The sequence below is a fragment of the Podarcis vaucheri genome, assembly GCF_965113315.1.
Source record: "Podarcis vaucheri genome assembly, chromosome: 13".
Classification (NCBI taxonomy): Eukaryota; Metazoa; Chordata; class Lepidosauria; order Squamata; family Lacertidae; genus Podarcis; species Podarcis vaucheri.
The window spans coordinates 47,933,923-47,953,256 of record NC_138751.1 but is presented as its reverse complement, the minus strand read 5'-3'; the positions used below and the strand labels follow the sequence as shown (position 1 = coordinate 47,953,256).

The 19,334-nt window shown below is 48.2% G+C and overlaps 1 protein-coding gene across 1 annotated transcript in view; it reads left to right on the top strand.

Annotated features, from left to right (window-relative positions):
• The first annotated feature begins 1,464 nt into the window (after positions 1-1,464).
• Positions 1,465-19,334, top strand: part of WNK4 (WNK lysine deficient protein kinase 4) — a 56,573-nt gene continuing 38,703 nt past the window's right edge. Inside the window, exon 1 of the mRNA XM_082194714.1 lies at positions 1,465-2,025. Coding sequence (XP_082050840.1) covers positions 1,480-2,025 — 546 coding nt within the window. The 5' untranslated portion in view covers positions 1,465-1,479. The remainder of the gene's footprint in view (positions 2,026-19,334) is intronic.

Genomic DNA, 19,334 nt, shown 5'->3' with positions numbered 1-19,334 from the left:
CACTGCCCCCTAACCTCGCCTCTGCCTGACAGCGCTGCTTGCTCTGAAGCTATAAGGGTGCCAGAATGATCCAGAGCCCCAAGACTGGCAGCTAGACAGTGCCAGGCCCAGTCCAGAATCCAGAGAAGAGGACCTCTGCTGCAACCTCCACTCCAACGCTGCCCCCCAGCCCTCAACCGTCTCTCCAATGCCTTATAAAACCAGAAATGAATGGTCACAAGAAGCAGCACACATCATTTCCCTGCAACAGGCACCTGTGTGTTTGAAGAGGCTTTGCGTGGGTTTGCTTTCCTCACAGAAAGAACCCTGAATTTTAATGGGGGGGGTGGTAAGCAGAGCAAGCACTTACCATACCCTCCAATACTGTATTTCTCCGATGAAAATAGGCATCCTAAGTAATAATCATCATAATAATAATAATCATAACAACAACAACAGCAATGTTTTATGTGTTGGAAGCTACACAGAGTGGCAGCTTCCAACACATTATTTTATTATTTATTATTTATTTTATTTTATTTATACCCCACTGTCTGACTAGGTTGCCCCAGCCACTCTGGGCGGCTTCCAACACATATAAAAACATAATTAAACATTTAAAAACTTCCCTATACAGAGCTGCCTTCAGGTGTCTTTTAAAGGCTGTCTTGTTACTTATCTCCTTGGCTCGGGGTTCCATAACTCCATGCCCACCAACGTTTCTCGGATGATGAAAATAGACACCCTATGGAAAAATGGGACATTGGGGTATCAAATCAAAAAACTGGGGCGGCTTCTGTAAATCCGGCACTCTCCCTGGAAAACGGGGACGTTTGGAGCGTCTGCAAAAGGCGACTGTGGGTTTGAGGAGGTTTCTTTTTCCCAAGGAAAGCGCCCTGCATTTTTATTTTGGTTCCTTTTTTTGCGTGAGCGCAGCAAGCACTTTCCCTTGCAAGAATCAGCCCTCCCCCGCGCGTGGAAACCTCGCCGCCACTTTACCGGTACTTTGTTTTTACTCTCTTTTTGGTTTATATTTGTGATCTTGTCTTTTTTCTTTTTTCCTGTTTTTCTTTTGTTGTGATATGTGTTATATCTGTAAGAAACTTAATTAAAACAATTTTTTTAAAAAAGAAACCTCGCCGCCACTTTCCCGTCTAGGATGGGCGCGCAAAAGCATCGGCGCGCCAGCTTGGAGAGGTAGCGGGTGGCGCGCGTGGGGAGTTGGACGGCGGCGCGTCCTGGGCAGCTTGGGGAGGGGCGCCGCCGGGCGAGTGTGGGGAGCTGCCGGCTGTCTACCTTGGAAGAGGGGCGGCGGTGGGCGGAGGAAGGCGCCGGAGGGCGGGCGGAGGAGAGGCGGGGAGGCGGCGGCAGGACGGTGCCTGGAGGGGGCGGTGCCGCGGCTCCCGTCTCCGGAGCGCACGTAGCGGCCGCAGGGCGCACGGGCTCAGTCGGCAGGCGCTCCTTCTCCGTCCCGGGTGCCTCGGCTCGCCTCGCCGTCCGATGCTCATGCTGCGGGCTCCCGATCCGGGCTCGGGCGCCGGAGCGCTCGTGGCCCAGCCCGACGGGGCGGCTGACCCGGCCGGCTGCGGCGTGGACGACGAGGCTCTCCAAGCCGCGCGCCTTCGCGGCCGCAGGCTGTCCGGCCGCCGCGGCTCCAACTACAAGATCAGCCGCCGCAGCTCGGCCGAGCTGGCGGCGCTCAGGGGCTTCGACGGCGCCGAAGTGCCCCGACGGGAGCTGCAGGCGGCGGCGGTAGCTCCGGCTGGGGCGCCGCCGCTGCTGCCGCCGCCTCCCTCCTGCGCTCCTGCCGCGCCGGGATCCGCGGGCAGCGAGAGCCCCCGCGAGGCCGCGCCGTCGCAGCCGCCCACCGAGCGCGATCACTGGGAGCAGGAGGAGAACGAAGAGGCCGAGACGCGCGCCGTGGCCACGTCCCCCGACGGACGCTTCCTCAAGTTCGACATCGAGATCGGACGCGGCTCCTTCAAGACCGTCTACAAGGGGCTGGACACCGAGACCACCGTCGAGGTGGCCTGGTGCGAGCTGCAGGTTGGTCAGCAACCGGTGGGAAGGAGGGGGGGGGTCCCGTTTTGCTGGGGGTCCCACTTTGGTTTCAGCCTTTACCTTCGAGGCTCAGCCTCTGGGATTTGCTGGCAGCTCGGAGCAGGGGAAGAGGCGCGAAGGAAGAAGAGTGCCTCTGAGCGCGTGCAGAGTGAATTTCCGCCAGCTGCAGCCGCGGCTTAGCCAATTAGGGTTTTGTTTTTGAAATTTTTTTATTGGTTTTCATAACATTATAAACAAACAAACACATAAGACAAACAAGCATAAATCATAGCCTTATTGAAAATTACACTTGTTAAGATTGTTAAGTGACTTCCTCGCTTCCCCTTGGTTGAATTTCATTGCATGTCCTTTTAACGGTTTTCCAATTCACAGTTCTTATAAAATTTAACTTCAACATTAACATCCTTAGGGTTTTGAAGGGCTTTGAGGCTCAGGGAGTGTCCGAGACGCAGCCCCTCTCTTTTGGGGAGCTCAAGTGTAAGGTAAAGGTAAAGGGACCCCTGACCATTAGGTCCAGTTGTGGCCGACTCTGGGGTTGCGGCGCTCATCTCGCTTCATTGGCCGAGGGAGCCGGTGTACAGCTTCTGGGTCATGTGGCCACCAGGACTAAGCCGCTTCTGGCGAACCAGAGCAGCGCACGGAAATGCCGTTTACCTTTCCGCTGAAGCGGTACCTATTTATCTACTTGCACTTTGACGTGTTTTCAAACTGCTAGGTGGGCAGGAGCAGGGACCGAGCAACAGGAGCTCACCCCGTCGCGGGGATTCAAACCGCCAACCTTCTGATCAGCAAGTCCTAGGCTCTGTGGTTTAACCCACAGCGCCACCCGCATCCCTAGCTCAAGTGTAGGGAGAGAAAATAGCGGTGCCACAAGAGCACAACCCTTGGGAACCGCAGTTTACCCTTCTCCGAGCTACAATTCCCAGCACCCTTAACAAACGGCAGTCCCCAGGATATTTGGGGGGAAAGAATGTGCTTTCAATGTGCAGTGTGAATGTGAAAGGTCTTGAATGTCAGGGTGTCTGAAGCCATGAGACCCCTTGACCGGTGACTTAAATTTTTCTCACTTAAATCTTCCTCGCTTTCTTCATGCCAGCTGGCACAGCTCTGCTTAGGACTTGCTCTAATGTCCCGCCATTGTTTTCTTTCTTTATGCCCCTTCTCTGGAGTCGGGTAGTTGTAGTTCGTCGATTTATATGGGCTTAGTTCATTCCGGTGATTTCAGAACAGAAAATTCTGCTCAATGTTGGAAAAAGAGCTCTAGCGGTTAGGTGTGAAAGTCGCCAAAGTGAATCACTGCTTCGGTCGTCCATTCATTCCAGGAAACAGAATGCCAAGATTGGGTCAAAATTTATATATATATAGAAAATGACAGGCACTGCATCCAATAAGCGTATTTCTAAAAAAGGGGGTTCAATAAATTAGAAATTGGGAGGCGAGTGGTTGCAGGGAGAACCCTGTTAGAGATGGAAGAGACTTATTTACCCCGTGGGACCAAGGTGAGAATTTCTGGCATCTTTTTCTCATCTTGGTGGGGGGTGGGAGAACCAGTGGGGCTCAGGTCCAGATGAGGTGATGGAGAGGAACAGGAGCACCCCCCCCTGAAGGAAATCTGCCTGCTTGGCTGGTTATGAAAAAGGAGGGCAGGCAATATCGCAAAATAATAACATGTCTTCTGCACAGCAAATTGTTGTATGGCTTCTGTTCTGCATCTCAGAGGGGAATTGCAGGTTTCTTTACTGGCTGCGGGATACAGATGCTATTGCTGGGTCACAGACCCATGGGATGTAGCTGTCTGCCTGCTTTCGTTCTCTTTGTTGCTATTCTGGAAGACGAGAAGCCAACTTTGCCCTCTCCCTCTAGAGGTGATGGAGCGGGAGGGGAGGGTCCAATATTTAGACCAAAGGGTCCAATATTTAGTTCTTGCCTTCTCTTCCTCCAGAGGTATAGTTCTCAAATCTACATGATCATTGGAAATACACTCTGCATATGCTCAGAGGCACACCTGCATTGTCACATTTTTTTCAGGGCTGAGCCAAGGTTTGGATGCTGGCTTTAAAGCTGACTCTGGGCGCAAGGTCTTTGAGACTAAAGTTGTTGCCGTTCCGTGATGATTTTGAGTGAGGCTGTTTCGTTGGCACAGTTATCCTTGCTTATGGACTGGCATGGGGAGACGGCAGCAACCTGGGCTTTGCCACTGCATCAGGTCTGCAGGACTTGATGCTGGCATGGAGAGGGAGGGAAGGCAATGGAGCTGGCTGCCGCTTTTGTGCAAGCTGTGTTTGCCAGAGGGATTAATTTGGAAGAGTTCAATGTGACTTGCTTGGCACCGCAAAATCGATCATGTGCCATAAAGGTGTATGAGGCAGACAGAGTCTCCTGCGTCTCTCAGTGCTTTGGGAAATGTGTGTGTGTGTGTGTGTGTGTGTGTGTGTGGTTGGAACAGGTGCGAGGAAGGGCAGAATTTTTTATTGTGTTTCCAAAAATGGAAAAATTACACACCACCCCAGTTTTAAAAAAGTGTAGAGAATGTTATGAAAGCTTTTCTCTAAGGATAGGTAGCAAACGAGACCCACTCAGAGCTAGAGAAATCCTAGGAAGTTGTCCAGGCACTAGAACTTTTTGCGTTGTGCCTAAGAAGTTGAAATATTTTTCTAATCCTAATTTGAAATTGCCTTCCGCTTGATTGAGTTTTCGGGGAAATTCAAATGTCTATGTACCAACCTAAGTTATCTGAACAGAAGATTTTTAAAAACATGCTCTGGCCAAGATTAGTTCTACTCCCGAGTAGACCTTTTGAAATTAGAAAAAAGCTTCTAGAAAAAAGCTCACCATGAAAGTCTCCCTTGTTCTCTCCTTGTTCTCCTTGAGAGGTGGCTGGAACTGAGTTCCTGTGGGTTCTGGCTGGAAAAAAAATGCCCTGGAAGGCATAAATAACTTGGGAATGTTAAGTTCAACAGGTCCACTCTTGAGTAGAACAACCCTATATATTCAGAGTGGCTCAGCTGGTAGAGCAGGGGTCAGCAAACTTTTTCAGCAGGGGGCCGGTCCACTGTCTCTCAGACCTTGTGGGGGGCCGGACTATATTTTGGAGGGGAAAAAACAAATTCCTATGCCCCACAAATAACCCTGAGATGCATTCTAAATAAAAGCACACATTCTACTCATGTAAAAACACACTGAGGAACGGCTAAGGGAGCTGGGCATGTTTAGCCTGGAGAAGAGGAGGTTAAGGGGTGATATGATAGCCATGTTCAAATATATAAAAGGATGTCACATAGAGGAGGGACACGGAGCAATGGATGTCACATAGAGAAGCGGACACGGAGCAATGGATCCAAACTACAAGAAAGAAGATTCCACCTAAACATTCGGAAGAACCTCCTGACAGTAAGAGCTGTTCGACAGTGGAATTTGCTGCCAAGGAGTGTGGTGGAGTCTCCTACTTTGGAGGTCTTTAAGCAGAGGCTTGACAACCATATGTCAGGAGTGCTCTGGTGGTGTTTCCTGCTTGGCAGAGGGTTGGACTCAATGGCCCTTGTGGTCTCTTCCAACTCTATGATTCTATGATTCCCAGACCATCCGCGGGCCGGATTGAGAAGGCGGTTGAGCTGGATCTGGCCCCCGGGCCTTAGTTTGCCTACCCATGTGGTAGAGCATGAGACTCGAGTTATGGGTTCAAGTCCCTTGTTGGGCAAAAGATTCCGATATTGCAGGGGGCTGGACTAAATGGCTCTCATGGTCTCTTCCAACTTTGCAGTTCTGTGATTCTGTCCTTAAGAGCCCAGTAGAACAGTTGCCCTCTACTGAACACTGTTTCCATCCCTCGGCCTTTCAGTGAGAACAGAATGTTATTTAAAATGAAGGCCCTCTCTTGCATTTATTAAACAGTCTAATCAGTCCTGCAGCTACAGATCAGGCTGGTTAGCACAAATCTGGATGTAACATGCTGCCCTCTCAGCAATGCCCCACCCTCCCTCCTTGCTTCCCCCATTCATATTCTCCCACCCTCCAAAATTTTACCTGTCCAATTCCTGCCTCCCCCCTTCAGCTCAGTATTCCCTCTTTCCTTCAGACCTCTGTCTCCGCCCCTTCTTCCCCCAAGTTCCTGCTCCTCATCCTGCTTCACCATTCTGGGCACCTTGCCCGTTTCCTCTATACCATCTAGGGCTCCTTCCCACTCCACCGCGTTCAGTCTTTCTGCCTGCTTGGGACCAGTTCCCTGATCTGGTCTTGGGGAAGGACATAGGGTCTCCTGTTTCCAGGTTCTGAGTGAGGTTTCTCCCAGCCGAAATGACTTTCCCCCTTCCCTCACAGAAGCAGCAATATCTGTTTGCAGTGCTTCTGCTGACACCCTTCCCTGAAGCAGGTAGAATGTTAGGCAAGGCTGTATCTTGGCCCCTACCCTATTTAATCTTTTTTTTATAAGACCTCCCATTGTTTCTTCAAAATGTAACCACTCATATCCCTTATTTAATATTTATTTTAATAGTGGCTGAATTTTTGTGTGCTGTCCATGTAGAAAGTCTGGGCCATTATATAGAGATTTAAAGGTAAAGGGACCCCTGAGTCTGGGGTTGCAGCGCTCATCTCGCTTTATTGGCCGAGGGAGCCGGCGTACAGCTTCCAGGTCATGTGGCCAGCAGGACTAAGCCGCTTCTGGCGAACCAGAGCAGCACACAGAAACACCATTTACCTTCCTGCCAGAGTGGTACCTATTTATCTACTTGCACTTTGACATGCTTTCGAACTGCTAGGTTGGCAGGAGCTGGGACCAAGCAACGGGAGCTCACCCTGTCGCGGGGATTCAGACCGCCAACCTTCTGATCGGCAAGTCCTAGGCTCTGTGGTTAACCCACAGCGCCACCCGCGTCCCATAAAGAGATTTAGTGGTTCTTAATTGATCGGTGATGTGGTATTGTTGAATTGTATTATTTATGCAAATTGATTTTCTCTGGAGTTAAAGATCTGGTTGGGACAAGTCCTGCTATGCTGAGCTCGTATTTTGCACAATTTGTATATGGTGTATGTTTGATAATGTGTGGTTTGCTGTACCTAATACCTAATGCTGTGCTTAATAAAGGATATTTGATTAGAATGTTTGTGAACATTCCATTCCAAACCAGTCCAAACCAGTAGCCAATGTGGGAAGAAGTAGGTGGGCTTGGAGGTTGACATGTGCCACATTTTAGCCTATAAAATATACAAATATGAAGGAGTTGGTTGCGTCTTACGCATGTCTTCGTTTGCTTAAGGTCATTATGAAAGGCCAAACATTATGTGTCATTGGTGCATTGAGTTAAAATAAAGGAAGGACAGCCGAGGCTGGCATTTTGGAAATTTATTAATGTTTAAGTTTCGCTCTTTTCGTTCCAAGAGTGGCTAGGGCTCGTTGCAGTTCACCGGGCCCTGACTACACTGATACGGTTCACGTGTATGTGGTAGGAGAATATGAGCTTTATTTTGCCCGAAGTTTTCTTTTCTACAGACGTTTGCATTTTGCAGCCAAAAAACGGGGAAAGAAGCAGAACCTTTCTCTGCACGGTGGCAAGTTTCAGAGGTGTGGCTAGGTTGATTTATTACAAATGCGTGCACACACACGAACTTGCACGCTGAACTTGCGGCTCCTTGAAAGGCAAACAGATTTATTGTGGCGTGCGCTTTCAAAGCCGTGCGCTAGATTGAGGGCTGGATAAATTCAATCAAACTTTCCTCGTGAATCCTCGTTCAGCGATTCCTTGCGGTCTCCCTTTGAAGAATGGCGACTTTCAGGTCAGCAAGCAGAGCACTCTGGAAGACCGGCTTCTGAATTTGATTGTTTTTTATCGATGTCCATTGATTGTTTTGCGAGGAAAAGATCAGCTTCCAGTGTTCACCGTTCCAGCCATCACAACCTCTTGAGGGGGGGTAGTTCCATAGTTCGTGTTGCATGAAGAAGGACTTTCTGAATATTCCAATGAATTCTAGACTTAAGGTAAAGGTAAAGGGACTCCTGACCATTAGGTCCAGTCGTGACCGACTCTGGGGTTGCGGCGCTCATCTCACTTTATTGGCCAAGGGAGCCGGCGTACAGCTTCCGGGTCACGTAGCCAGCATGACTGAGCCGCTTCTGGCGAACCAGAGCAGCGCACAGAAACGCCGTTTACCTTCCCCCCAGAGTGGTACCTATTTATCTACTTGCACTTTGACGTGCTTTTGAACTGCTAGGTTGGCAGGAGCAGGGACCAAGCAATGGGAGCTCACCCCATCGCAGGGATTTGAACTGCCGACCTTCTGATTGGCAAGTCCTAGGCTCTGTGGTTTAACCCACAGCGCCACCCGCGTCCCTTTCTAGACTTATGAGAGAGGGAGAAAAAAGTTTTCTATCCTGTTTCACCACGCTATGCATATTGAAGCTTTTTCACAGCTGGCAGGGGTGTTCTCCACCCCCCTGATGATGTTTGTTGCCCTTTCCCAAACCTGCAATCTCCTTTTTGAGTTGAGGCGACCGGAACCATACATAGTATTCCGAATGCAGTCGCACCATAGATTTTTATAACAGCGTTATAATATCCGCAGTTTTATTTTCAGCTCTTTTCCTCATGGTTCCCAACATGGAATTCACTCGATGCCAGTTCAGAATCCATTAGTATATTTGTGAAATGAAGATATTTAATATTATGATGCTTGTTTTTGCTGAATTTTACTGCTCATCTGCTCAGTTTGGAAAGGTCTCTTTGAAACTTCTCTTGGTCCCGTTTTGTTTTATCCACCCCGAACAATTTCATATCCACAGAAAACTTGGCTGCCTCACTGCTCACCCCGAACTCTAGATCATGTGTGAACAAGTTTAAAAGAACAGGTTCTCAATACTGATCCTTCGAGGATTCTACTTTCTGCATTCTTCCGTCTGGAGAACTGCCAATTATTTCTGCCCCGTATCTCTTACTGTCGCTCCGCCGCCGACCTGAAAGGCACTGTTTTCCAGTGGGTGGGGGACTTCAAAGGCTGAAATAGATGAACTGGAATTTACCAGTAAATTTGATTTTATTTACTTAGGACTCAATCAGGTCCAAGGTTTTCTCTCCCGCTACAGCGTTAAGTAAGCACAGTAAAGCTAGGAAGATTGTGTTATCACCAAGTACTGTCGCCTTGAGTTGTCACTGTGCTTAACTTGTACACAGACTGTGCACCTAGCAATTTCTTCATTTTGTATAAGCGCGCACAGACACACCCAACTGAAGATGACACCCGAAGGTGCCATAAGACTCTGTTGTTGTTTTTCTTTATTGTCACCGCAATGACTCTGGGAACCTCCTAGTTCTCCAGAAGTCCAAATAAAGATGATACTTGAGGATTCTTAAACCACCAGTGGATACTTAGACACTTTGCCTTCATCCTATCTGCTATGGCTTCTTGGCCATGTCAGAAAAACCAAGAAAAACTCTTTTTCTTTTCGTCCTACTGACTCACGGGTGCGGCCACCCATCTTTGGCCTTTGCTCTCTGTTTATCCCCAAATTGCACAGAATAAGGTGTTGAGGCTACCTCTGGACTCTTACATGTTGGGAAGTTTAACTCCTGAATAATCAGAACAATCCAAACAGGTGAAGGCAGCCGTCTTCAAAATTAGCCAGGTGCATTTTGCACCCATACTTTCAACCACTTGTGACCAAGTGAAGATGACTGGGCACCAGAATGGTGCCTGATATCTCCACCATCTGGGGATCATTGGATCGGGACTGTTTTCACACACTTAACACCCCACCCTATAGAATTCTATCAGTTATATTTTATCTATACAATTGGGATGAATTTCTGGAACCAAAATGCGTTTTCTGTGCAGTCTGAGCAGGAACAGTCGCCACTAAGGAAAAGAGGTCAGAATGGGCCTGTATATATGTTGGCCTGGATCAAGTGACTTTTCTTCTTTCAGTTCTCAAAGCTCTTAAGCTAGATCAAGTTAGTCCTCCAAACTAACCAGACATTTAACTGAGAATCAATCACAGTCAGTCCATTGTTTGAAAAATAAGGCTTTTGAGCCGTTTGGCTCCAAAACGGCAACTAGACATTCTGTTTTGGCTGTTTTGGGACTACAGTTCCCATCATCCCTGACCACTGGTCCTGTTAGCTAGGGATGATGGGAGTTGTAGTCCCAAAACAGCTGGAGGGCCAAGTTTGGCCATGCCTGGTTTAAAGAGTCTTCCTGCACCCAGCTTATATATCTGAGTTTCTAACACAGGAAGGAAGGCTACTTAAGGTCACTTTGAGGGGTGAGGGGCGCTAGCTTTGGACAGGTTTTTTAAAAAGTTGAGGTTTACTGTTGTCATCTGGCTTCTCAGTGCAGGCACCAAATTCATTTGGAATTATAACCAAAAGCCTCTTTAGACAAATGGTACTAAATTGACATAGTGGTCATTTCCACCAAGTATTTTACATTGGTTAACAAGTTTAAAAGCATCATCATCACCATGAGAAATAACCTGTTGTTCCCGTCAAAAAGGCAACAGCAAACAGCTTTTGCCAGACTCTTGTTTTGAGCAGATGGAATCAAAGGTTCAACTGGGGAGATCTGGGGGCATCCCAGTCCAAGAGGGATTATGTGTCTGTGGGGCAGCAGATTTAGTGAGTAGGGTTGCCCCACTATAGTCTTGAATGCCAGCTTTATTCTGATTTTAGAGAACTCTTTCCGAAGAGCAGTTAAGTATGAGAGAATGACAGAAAAATTAAGCTTTCTGTTACAAGGAACTGATCACCATGTGTCTTTTGCTGTGTGGGCTTCCAGTCCTGGGAAAATATATTTGGAATCCATTTCAATTCACTGCTATAGAGATGACGCAGTTTCCCCTGTCTGGTTTCTTTTTAACAAAAACTTGGAGTGGTACCTCGGTTTACGAACTTAATCCGTTCCGGAAGCCCGTTCTGAAACCAAAACCGTTCTTAAACCGAGGCGTGCTTTCCCTAATGAGGCCTCCCGCCACCGGTGCCCTTCCACCGTTCGGATTCCGTTCTTAGACCGAGGTAAAGTTCTCAAACCAAGACACTATTCCCAGTTTTGCAGAGTTTGTAAACCAAATTGTTCTTAAACCGGACTATTCTTAAACCAAGGTGCCACTGTACTACAAAACTTTGCCCGTGTATGCTTTCTGCATCGCATCGGAAATGTGTGCCTTAAATGGACACCTTTCATGTGGTTAGTTTGTTTCGTCTTAGAATCATAGAATTGTAGAGTTGGAAGGGACCAACTAGTCCAAACCCCCAACCCCCCAGGCAGAAATGTTTTTACCCAATGTGGGGCTCGGACCTACAATCCTGAGATTAAGAGTCTGACAATCTGCCATCTTAAAAGGTAAAGGGTAAAGGGACCCCTGACCATTAGGTCCAGTTCTGGCCAGTGGCGTAGCGTGGGTTGTCAGCACCCGGGGCAAGGCAAGTAATTTGCGCCCCCTAACCCGTGGATTTTAGCACTCCAGTCTCTTCCACTAGATTAGCGCCCCCCCCCCTCAGATGTTGTGCCCGGTGCGGCCGGCCTCCCCTCCACCCCCCACGCTACGCCACTGGTTCTGGCTGACTCTGGGGTTGCGGTGCTCATTTCGCTTTATTGGCCAAGGGAGCCGGCATACAGCTTCCGGGTCATGTGGCCAGCATGACTAAGCCGCTTCTGGCGAACCAGAGCAGTGCACGGAAACACCATTTACCTTCCTGCTGGAGCGGTACCTATTTATCTACTTGCACTTTGTCGTGCTTTCGAACTGCTAGGTTGGCAGGAGCAGGGACCGAGCAACGGGAGCTCACCCCGTCGCAGGGATTTGAACCGCCGACCTTCTGATCGGCAAGTCCTAGGCTCTGCCAGCTTAGCTTCAGGCTAATTCAGCCAATTCTTTTCTGCTTTTGAATACGAGGGTTGCAGCCTGGCTTTGGGGTCGTACAGCCCTGAATCTTCCAGGTGGGTGTGATTTACTGCTGTCCAAAGTGCACCTCAGCCCCCCCGAGGCACGTGGTTCAACAGGGTCCCAAGTCCTTATTTGCCCGGTTGAGGGCTGGAACTGAACAGTCATATGACAATTGCGGGTGGGTTGCCCTGTTTTCTGTGCTGATGGTCTGGGGCAGCTTGCTTTCTCTTTTTAGGGATGCGGGTGGCGCTGTGGTCTAAACCACTGAGCCTCTTGGGCTTGCCGATCGGAAGGTTGGCGGTTCGAATCCCCAAGACAGGGTGAGCTCCCATTGCTCTGTCCCAGCTCCTGTCAACCTAGCAGTTTGAAAGCACGCCAGTGACAAAGCTAGACAGCATTTTAAAAAGCAGAGACATCACCTTGCCAACAAAGGTCTGTATAGTCAAAGCTATGGTTTTCCCAGTAGTGATGTATGGAAGTGAGAGCTGGTCCATAAAGAAGGCTGATCGCCAAAGAATTGATGCTTTTGAATTATGGTGCTGGAGGAGACTCTTGAGAGTCCCATGGACTGCAAGAAGATCAAACCTCTCCATTCTGAAGGAAATCAGCCCTGAGTGCTCATTGGAAGGACGGATCCTGAAGCTGAGGCTCCATACTTTGGCCACCTCATGAGAAGAGAAGACTCCCTGGAAAAGACCCTGATGTTGGGAAAGATGGAGGGCACAAGGAGAAGGGGACGACAGAGGACGAGATGGTTGGACAGTGTTCTCGAAGCTACCAGCATGAGTTTGGCCAAACTGTGGGAGGCAGTGGAAGACAGGAGTGCCTGACATGCTCTGGTCCATGGGGTCACAAAGAGTCGGACACGACTAAACGACTAAACAACAAAAATGGCAGGAAAGTAAACGGCATTTCCATGCGCTCTGGTTTCCGTCACTGTGTCCCATTGCAGCAGAAGCGGTTTAGTCCTGCTGGCCGCATGACCTGGAAAGCTGTCTGTGGACAAACACTGGCTCCCTCGGCCTGAAAGTGAGATGAGCGCGACAACCCCATAGTCGCCTTTGCCTGGACTTAACTGTCCAGGTGTCCTTTACCTTTTACCTTTTTCTCTTTTTGTTGCCCTAGGCCTGTTAGCCATCACTCCGGGGCAAAATCTGGAGTATTGAATGGAATACTACCAATAAACTGCATTCCCATGGGGCTGGTTCAGATTTCCTGCTCACCTGGCTCCATCCATTCCTAGAGGAGTAGTGCTTACCTCTGGGAATGCATGGAAGTTTGGAAGACAGCATAAATGGGCTTAGTAACAGTCGGTGTTTTATTTACATATTTATTTAAAAGCTAGGTGCTGGGACCAAGCTCTGGCTAAACTCTGCACCCTATGGCCCGTGTTATAAATTTGCCCGGCACGTTTTGCTACTGGCATGGGTCTAGTGACTGCAAAGAGATTTCTGAGTTGGCGACCTCAGTTTAAAAATCTCTGCCTTAATACTGTTTCCCTTGTGTGTGTGTGTGTGTGTGTGTGTTTCTCCATCTTGCGTACAAGTGAATTGTTGGAAGAGCAAGCTACATCAAGCGACGTGGTTGAGATCATAGAATCGTAGAATTTTAGCTTTGAAAGGGACTCTGAGAGTCGCCTAGTCCATTTGGCACCTAGCTTATAAACTGAGTTTCTAAAACTGCCTGTGACTTTGAAACCCTTCCTTTGTCCTCTAATCTCAGACATACAACGAGAGGCTTTGGGGTAGATGGGAGGGCAGACACACACTCTGTTTATAATGGATAATTATGACTTCCAGTGACTTAAGACTAAGCCCCATCCAGCCACTTGATTGTTATTAGGCAATACAGGAATATTGCAAGTAAATGAATATATAATCCAGCAGCAGCATAGCGTTTCTTCATTCTCCAATGACGCTCTTCGATTTGCAGATGTTTTTCGGGAGGCCAACTAAAAATAAGGAACATTTATCAAGCTTTTCCAAGTCTCTCTCTCTCTCTTTTTAAGCAGTCCTTGTGCTGGGGATAAGCCTCTTGCACAAACACAGGATTTACTGTCACTTGTTCGCCTTTTAAAAAATAGCTCTGTCCTATTTTCTCTCGCAGTGGATCATTATGTTGCCTTTTAAAACATCTGCGGCCAGCAAACCACAAACCTGAGCTATTGGGACCTAGCCTCCCCATCCGAAAAGTTCTGCCCGGGTCTATTTCTGGTGTGCAGATGTAAATTTAAAGCATCGTTTTATGGCTGGCCTTCTTTTTGGGGGTGGGGAAAGAGGTAGCGAATACAGTCTGGAGCTGTCTAACCAATATTTGCTGAGGACGACTATTTTCTGCATGTATTAATGGGCACGGGAACCAGCGGACATTGGGTGCAGCTCTGAGGGTCTCTAGAGAAAGGGGAACAGATTCGAGGCTCAGCGCTGGGGACCCGTAATCCAGAGGGCTGAACAAATATTTCAAATGCATAAATGCAAGCCTTAATACTTCCAGGTACCGCTCCTTCCCCAGAAGGCCTGGAATTATTTCCAGGCACCTGCGTAAGGTGGGCAGGTCTTTTTAGCCCTCAGTGACGGGCGCTGTGGTGAGATGACAACGTCAGAGGGCAACTTGTCACCTGGCCCGGAAGCATAATTTCACTTAATTAATTTCTTCATAATAATAATAATAATAATAATAATAATAATAATTTATTTATACCCCGCCCATCTGGGTGGCTTCCAAAAGAATATTAAAATACTGTGATACATCAAACATTAAAAGCTTCCCTAAACAGGGCTGCCTTCAGATGTCTTCTAAAAGCCTGGTAGTTGTTGTTCTCTTTGACATCTGGTGGGAGGGCGTTCCACAGGGCGGGTGCCACCACCGAGAAGGCCCTCTGTCTAGTTCCCTGTAACTTCGCTTCTCGCAGTGAGGGAACCACCAGAAGGCCCTCGGTGCTGGACCTCAGTGTCCGGGCTGAACAATGGAGGTGGAGACGCTCCTTCAGGTATACAGGTATATATTTTACAGCATAATTAATTTCATAATTATTTTACAGCATAATTAATGTCACCATTATTTTACAGCATAATTGATTTCATAATTATTTTACAGCATAATTAATTTCATAATTATTTTACAGCGGTGGTTTTCAAAGGGTGTGGCGGGAGAGGATGGCAAACGCGACTGTGAGACTCGAGGACAATCAATGTTCTAGTAAGGGAATGATTTGTAGCCGCATTGTTTTATTATTTCTGGGTGTCCCATAATTATTATTAAAGTAGCTGCGTTCTGTGTTATAAATCAAGCACTGCCAGGAGTGGTTTCTTTTTTCGCTTTCCAGTGTATTTCTTAGCAATAATAATAATAATAATAAAAATGGTGTGGCGCAAACCAGTTTTTGTTCTGGAAGTGTGTCCCAGAGGGAAAAGTTAGAGAGCCGCCGAGTTATAGGCTCTGTACCTCAGAGGCTTGGAACGGATAACAATGCTTTAATTTGAAATAAGACAGAAATAAATGCCACACTCTTCTTATATGATACCTCTCCCCCCGCTACTTGAGCTCAGTCGCCAAATAGCTGCCCGGGTTGTGGGTGGCCTCCCAGGAAATGGGAATTGCTGGCAAGGGTCTCTGTGTCTTAGTTTCAGGGCTGATATCGCTTCCACCGCGAGGCTCCCGGTCTGTGCAGATGGGGTGCAAGCAGTGGGGTTAAAACTAAACTAAAACTAAAAGAAGTTCCAGGCCTCAAGTTTGCTTTGAAGATGGATCTTAGGGGCTGGAGACTCTACTCTCCCCAATGAGTGTTTTCATGGGCTGGAAAGGGAGAGGCTGTATGTAGGACTCTTTCATTTCTTTAAAAAATTAAATACAACACATAAAAAGGGGTTTGAAAAAGAAAAAGGGGAGAAAGGAAGGAGGGAAGGGCAAAACAAAAGGTATATATCATGAAAACAATTGTTAACAGTTAACATTATGTCAAGAGACTGATAACTGCTGCATTAGAAAGATAAATGTAAACGATTAAGAAACGGCATTACAAGGGTTTCTGTAAAAGCGTTTGATCTATAACGCAGTAGAAAAAGGGTTGGAACAAAAACCCTGTGGAGATGAGGGTGGGAAGTCAATTTGTGGAGCTCTTCAATCAAATGGCGAAATTTTAGAAACGGAATTAAAAAATTATAGTATGAAAACAAAGAAAGATAAATGTACGGCTCCATTTAGCCAATGGATCGAAGACCTTACTACGCTTGCCCATCTGCGAGTGGATTGCTCACAGGCGTAGACTTTGCGTGGAAAAGTGAAATGGAATTTGGAACTGGTGTATGCAAAATGCAGTAGGTTGAAAATTGCAGGTGTTCACTGGGCTCAAACCTAACCCACAAGTGAATCCCAGTTAATCCCATTTATCTCCTTCTGAGTCTTTTTCATCCTTGTGAAAACTGCCGCGGCCTGCATGAACCCAGCTAGGGGCAGTGTGTGTGTGTGTGTGTGTGTGTGTGTGTGTGTGTGTGTGTTGGGGTGTCATTGAAGGAAGGCGTCTTTCTAGGCTTGGCACTCTCCCTCTTGTCTAATCCTGATTTATCTTGCTCTCTCCCTTCCTCTTAGAGCTTCGTCTATATCACATTACCCAGGGTTGCAGCAAAGGCCTTGGAACAGCGTCAGCCAAGTGTCATTTCTCTGGGCAGCTGTTGTTTGCACCCAGTGCCCTAGCTGGACAGGGGGGCTCTGGGTTAAAATATATAGGGACAGGCTGTGGTCCTTAGCTCTAGAGAGGAGTATGTTGCCTGCCTTCCAGCGCTCCGAAGGGTTTTTCAAGGAAAACGAGAACAGGATGCTGCCTTCTACTAAGTCGGACCGGGATTCGAACCTGAGACCATCTGGATGCAAAACAGGCACTCTGCCCCTCAGCTGTAGAGTCGCATGGAGTGAAGTGCCTGAAAAACAGAAATAACTGGGTCTACTTTCTGACACAGGGGATCTGTGAGAACACTCTGCAAATTTAAAAAGTGCTGCTAGTTCTGTAGGGCAGGGGTAGACAAACTAAGGCCGGGGGGCTGGATGCGACCCAATCGCCTTCTCAATCCGGCCCGCGGACAGTCCGGGAATCAGCGTGTTTTTACACGAGTAGAATGTGTCCTTTTATTTAAAATGCATCTCTGGGTTATTTGTGGGGCATAGGAATTCGTTCATTTTCCCCAAAAAAATACAGTCCGGCCCAGCACATCGTCTGAGGGACGGTGGACTGGCCCATGGCTGAAAAAGGTTGCTGAATAATAATAATTATTATTATTTATTATTTATACCCCGCCCATCTGTCTGGGTTTCCCCAGCCACTCTGGGCGGCTTCCAACAAAATATTAAAATACAATAATGCCTCAAACATTAAAAGCTTCCCTAAACAGGGCTGCCTTCAGATGTCTTCTAAAAGTCTGGTAGTTGTTGTTCTCTTTGACATCTGGTGGGAGGGCGTTCCATAGGGCGGGTGCCACTACCGAGAAGGCCCTCTGCCTGGTTCCCTGTAACTTGGCTTCTCGCAGTGAGGGAACCGCCAGAAGGCCCTCGGCGCTGGACCTCAGTGTCCGGGCAGAACGATGGGGGTGGAGACGCTCCTTCGGGTATACTGGACCGAGGCTGTTTAGGGCTTTAAAGGTCAGCAGCACCAACACTGCTCTAGGGTGTAGGCTGGTTGCGGTCTAGTGGCCTGAATAGACCATTTCCGCCTAATGAACCCTACCTTGTCAAGGTGAGAGCTGGTACAGTATTACGGCTCAATGTAAAGTCTGAACCATGGCTCAGGGCAACCCTGGTCTTGAATCTTGCATCTCCAGTAAGCGGCCTTGGGCAAGTCACTCGCATGCCCTCCCTCCGTGGGTTGGATTCGAACCTTGGTCTCTCAGGTCTTAGTCCAGCACTAACCACTGTACCACACTGTGTCCTCTTTCTCCAGGCATGGACACTTTCAGTTTCCACCTCCTCCGTCTGTGTTGCCCTTGTAGCATTCACCGTGGAGAAGGATGGGGACAAACTTAGACTCTGTTAGTCTCCCCAGAGTGGACCCTACTGTTCCCAATGGGTACCAGTGTATTGTCTATTTTGGGGGAGAGGAAGGAAGCTAATCCGATAGGGACAGGCGTATTATGTCAGGTCGGTTCCCTGAGCAAATAAAAGTCGGAAGGGCCGAGCTCAACCTTGTGTGAAATGAGCCTTGGCCACATTGGTTGTCACAGCAACTTTGGAGTCTGGCTGGGATGCAGATGGAATCAAGAGGCACGGCCCCCTGTTACGCGGCGCAGGGGGTCCAATTTCAAGCAGCAGCGAGCTCAAGAGCCGAGCAAAATCCACGTTGTACTCCTGTGTGTGGCCTGGGCCACAAGACTCAGCTGGACTTGTAGAGAAGCGGTGGACGTCTTGACGGAAATACAGTGGTACCTCTGGGTTACAGACTCCGCTAACCCAGAAATACTGTATTTTCTGGCGTATAAGACTATTTTTTAACCCAGGAAAATCTTCTCAAAAGTCGGGGGTCGTCTTATACACCGGCTACAGCAGCAGCTCCTGCAGCAACTCCCCACCAAAGGACAAAACGACAACAAATTAAATCAGAGGACACCAAGCTCTCTAGATGAAGCAGAAATATACTTGGAAATTAGCCCCAGAAGCCCCCGGCCACTGGGAAGTGGAGCGGATTGCTGAGCCGGACTGGAGACTGGTTTTTTAAATTTTTATTTGGTGTGCATTGGAAGAGGGGTAGTCTTATACGGCGAGTATATCCCAAACTCTGTATTTTAACTGGAAACGTTGGGGGTCGTCTTATACGCCCAGTCATCTTATATGCTGGAAAATACTAGTGCCTCGGGTTAAGAACTTTGCTTCAGGATGAGAACAGAAATTGTGCTCCGGCAGCGCGGCAGCAGCAGGAGGCCCCATTAGCTAAAGTGGTACCTCGGGTTAAGAACAGTTTCAGGTTAAGAACGGACCTCCAGAATGAATTAAGTTCTTAACCCGAGGTACCACTGTACGGAGAATCTCCAGGGCAAGGCAGAGCCTTACACTGCCAGCCCCCCAGGATAAGGGCCAGTCGGGAGTGAGCCCCTCCAGGGGTGTGGGGTAGGAGTCCGGACGGATCCACACCTTCCTTCCCAGGGGCAAACTGCCACTAAAAGTGGGCCGTCTAGACTTGCGAACCGTAAATCCCAGGAATCTGAATGACTTCAGAAAGCAATTAAGTGTTCCCTTTCCCGAAGATGTTAGGCTCTAAGCTAATAGCTTCTGGCAAGCCTGTCTGGCAGTGGGGTAGCAGCCAAAGAAGAGGAAGAAGCGTATTCGATGCCTTAGCGATTAGGGGACGGGGCTTCCAGGGTAGAGGGTATCGCTTCTAGGATGGCTTCTGTCTTCGATGGCTTTCCTACAGCTTTTCTTTTGCTTTTTATTTTGCATTCTT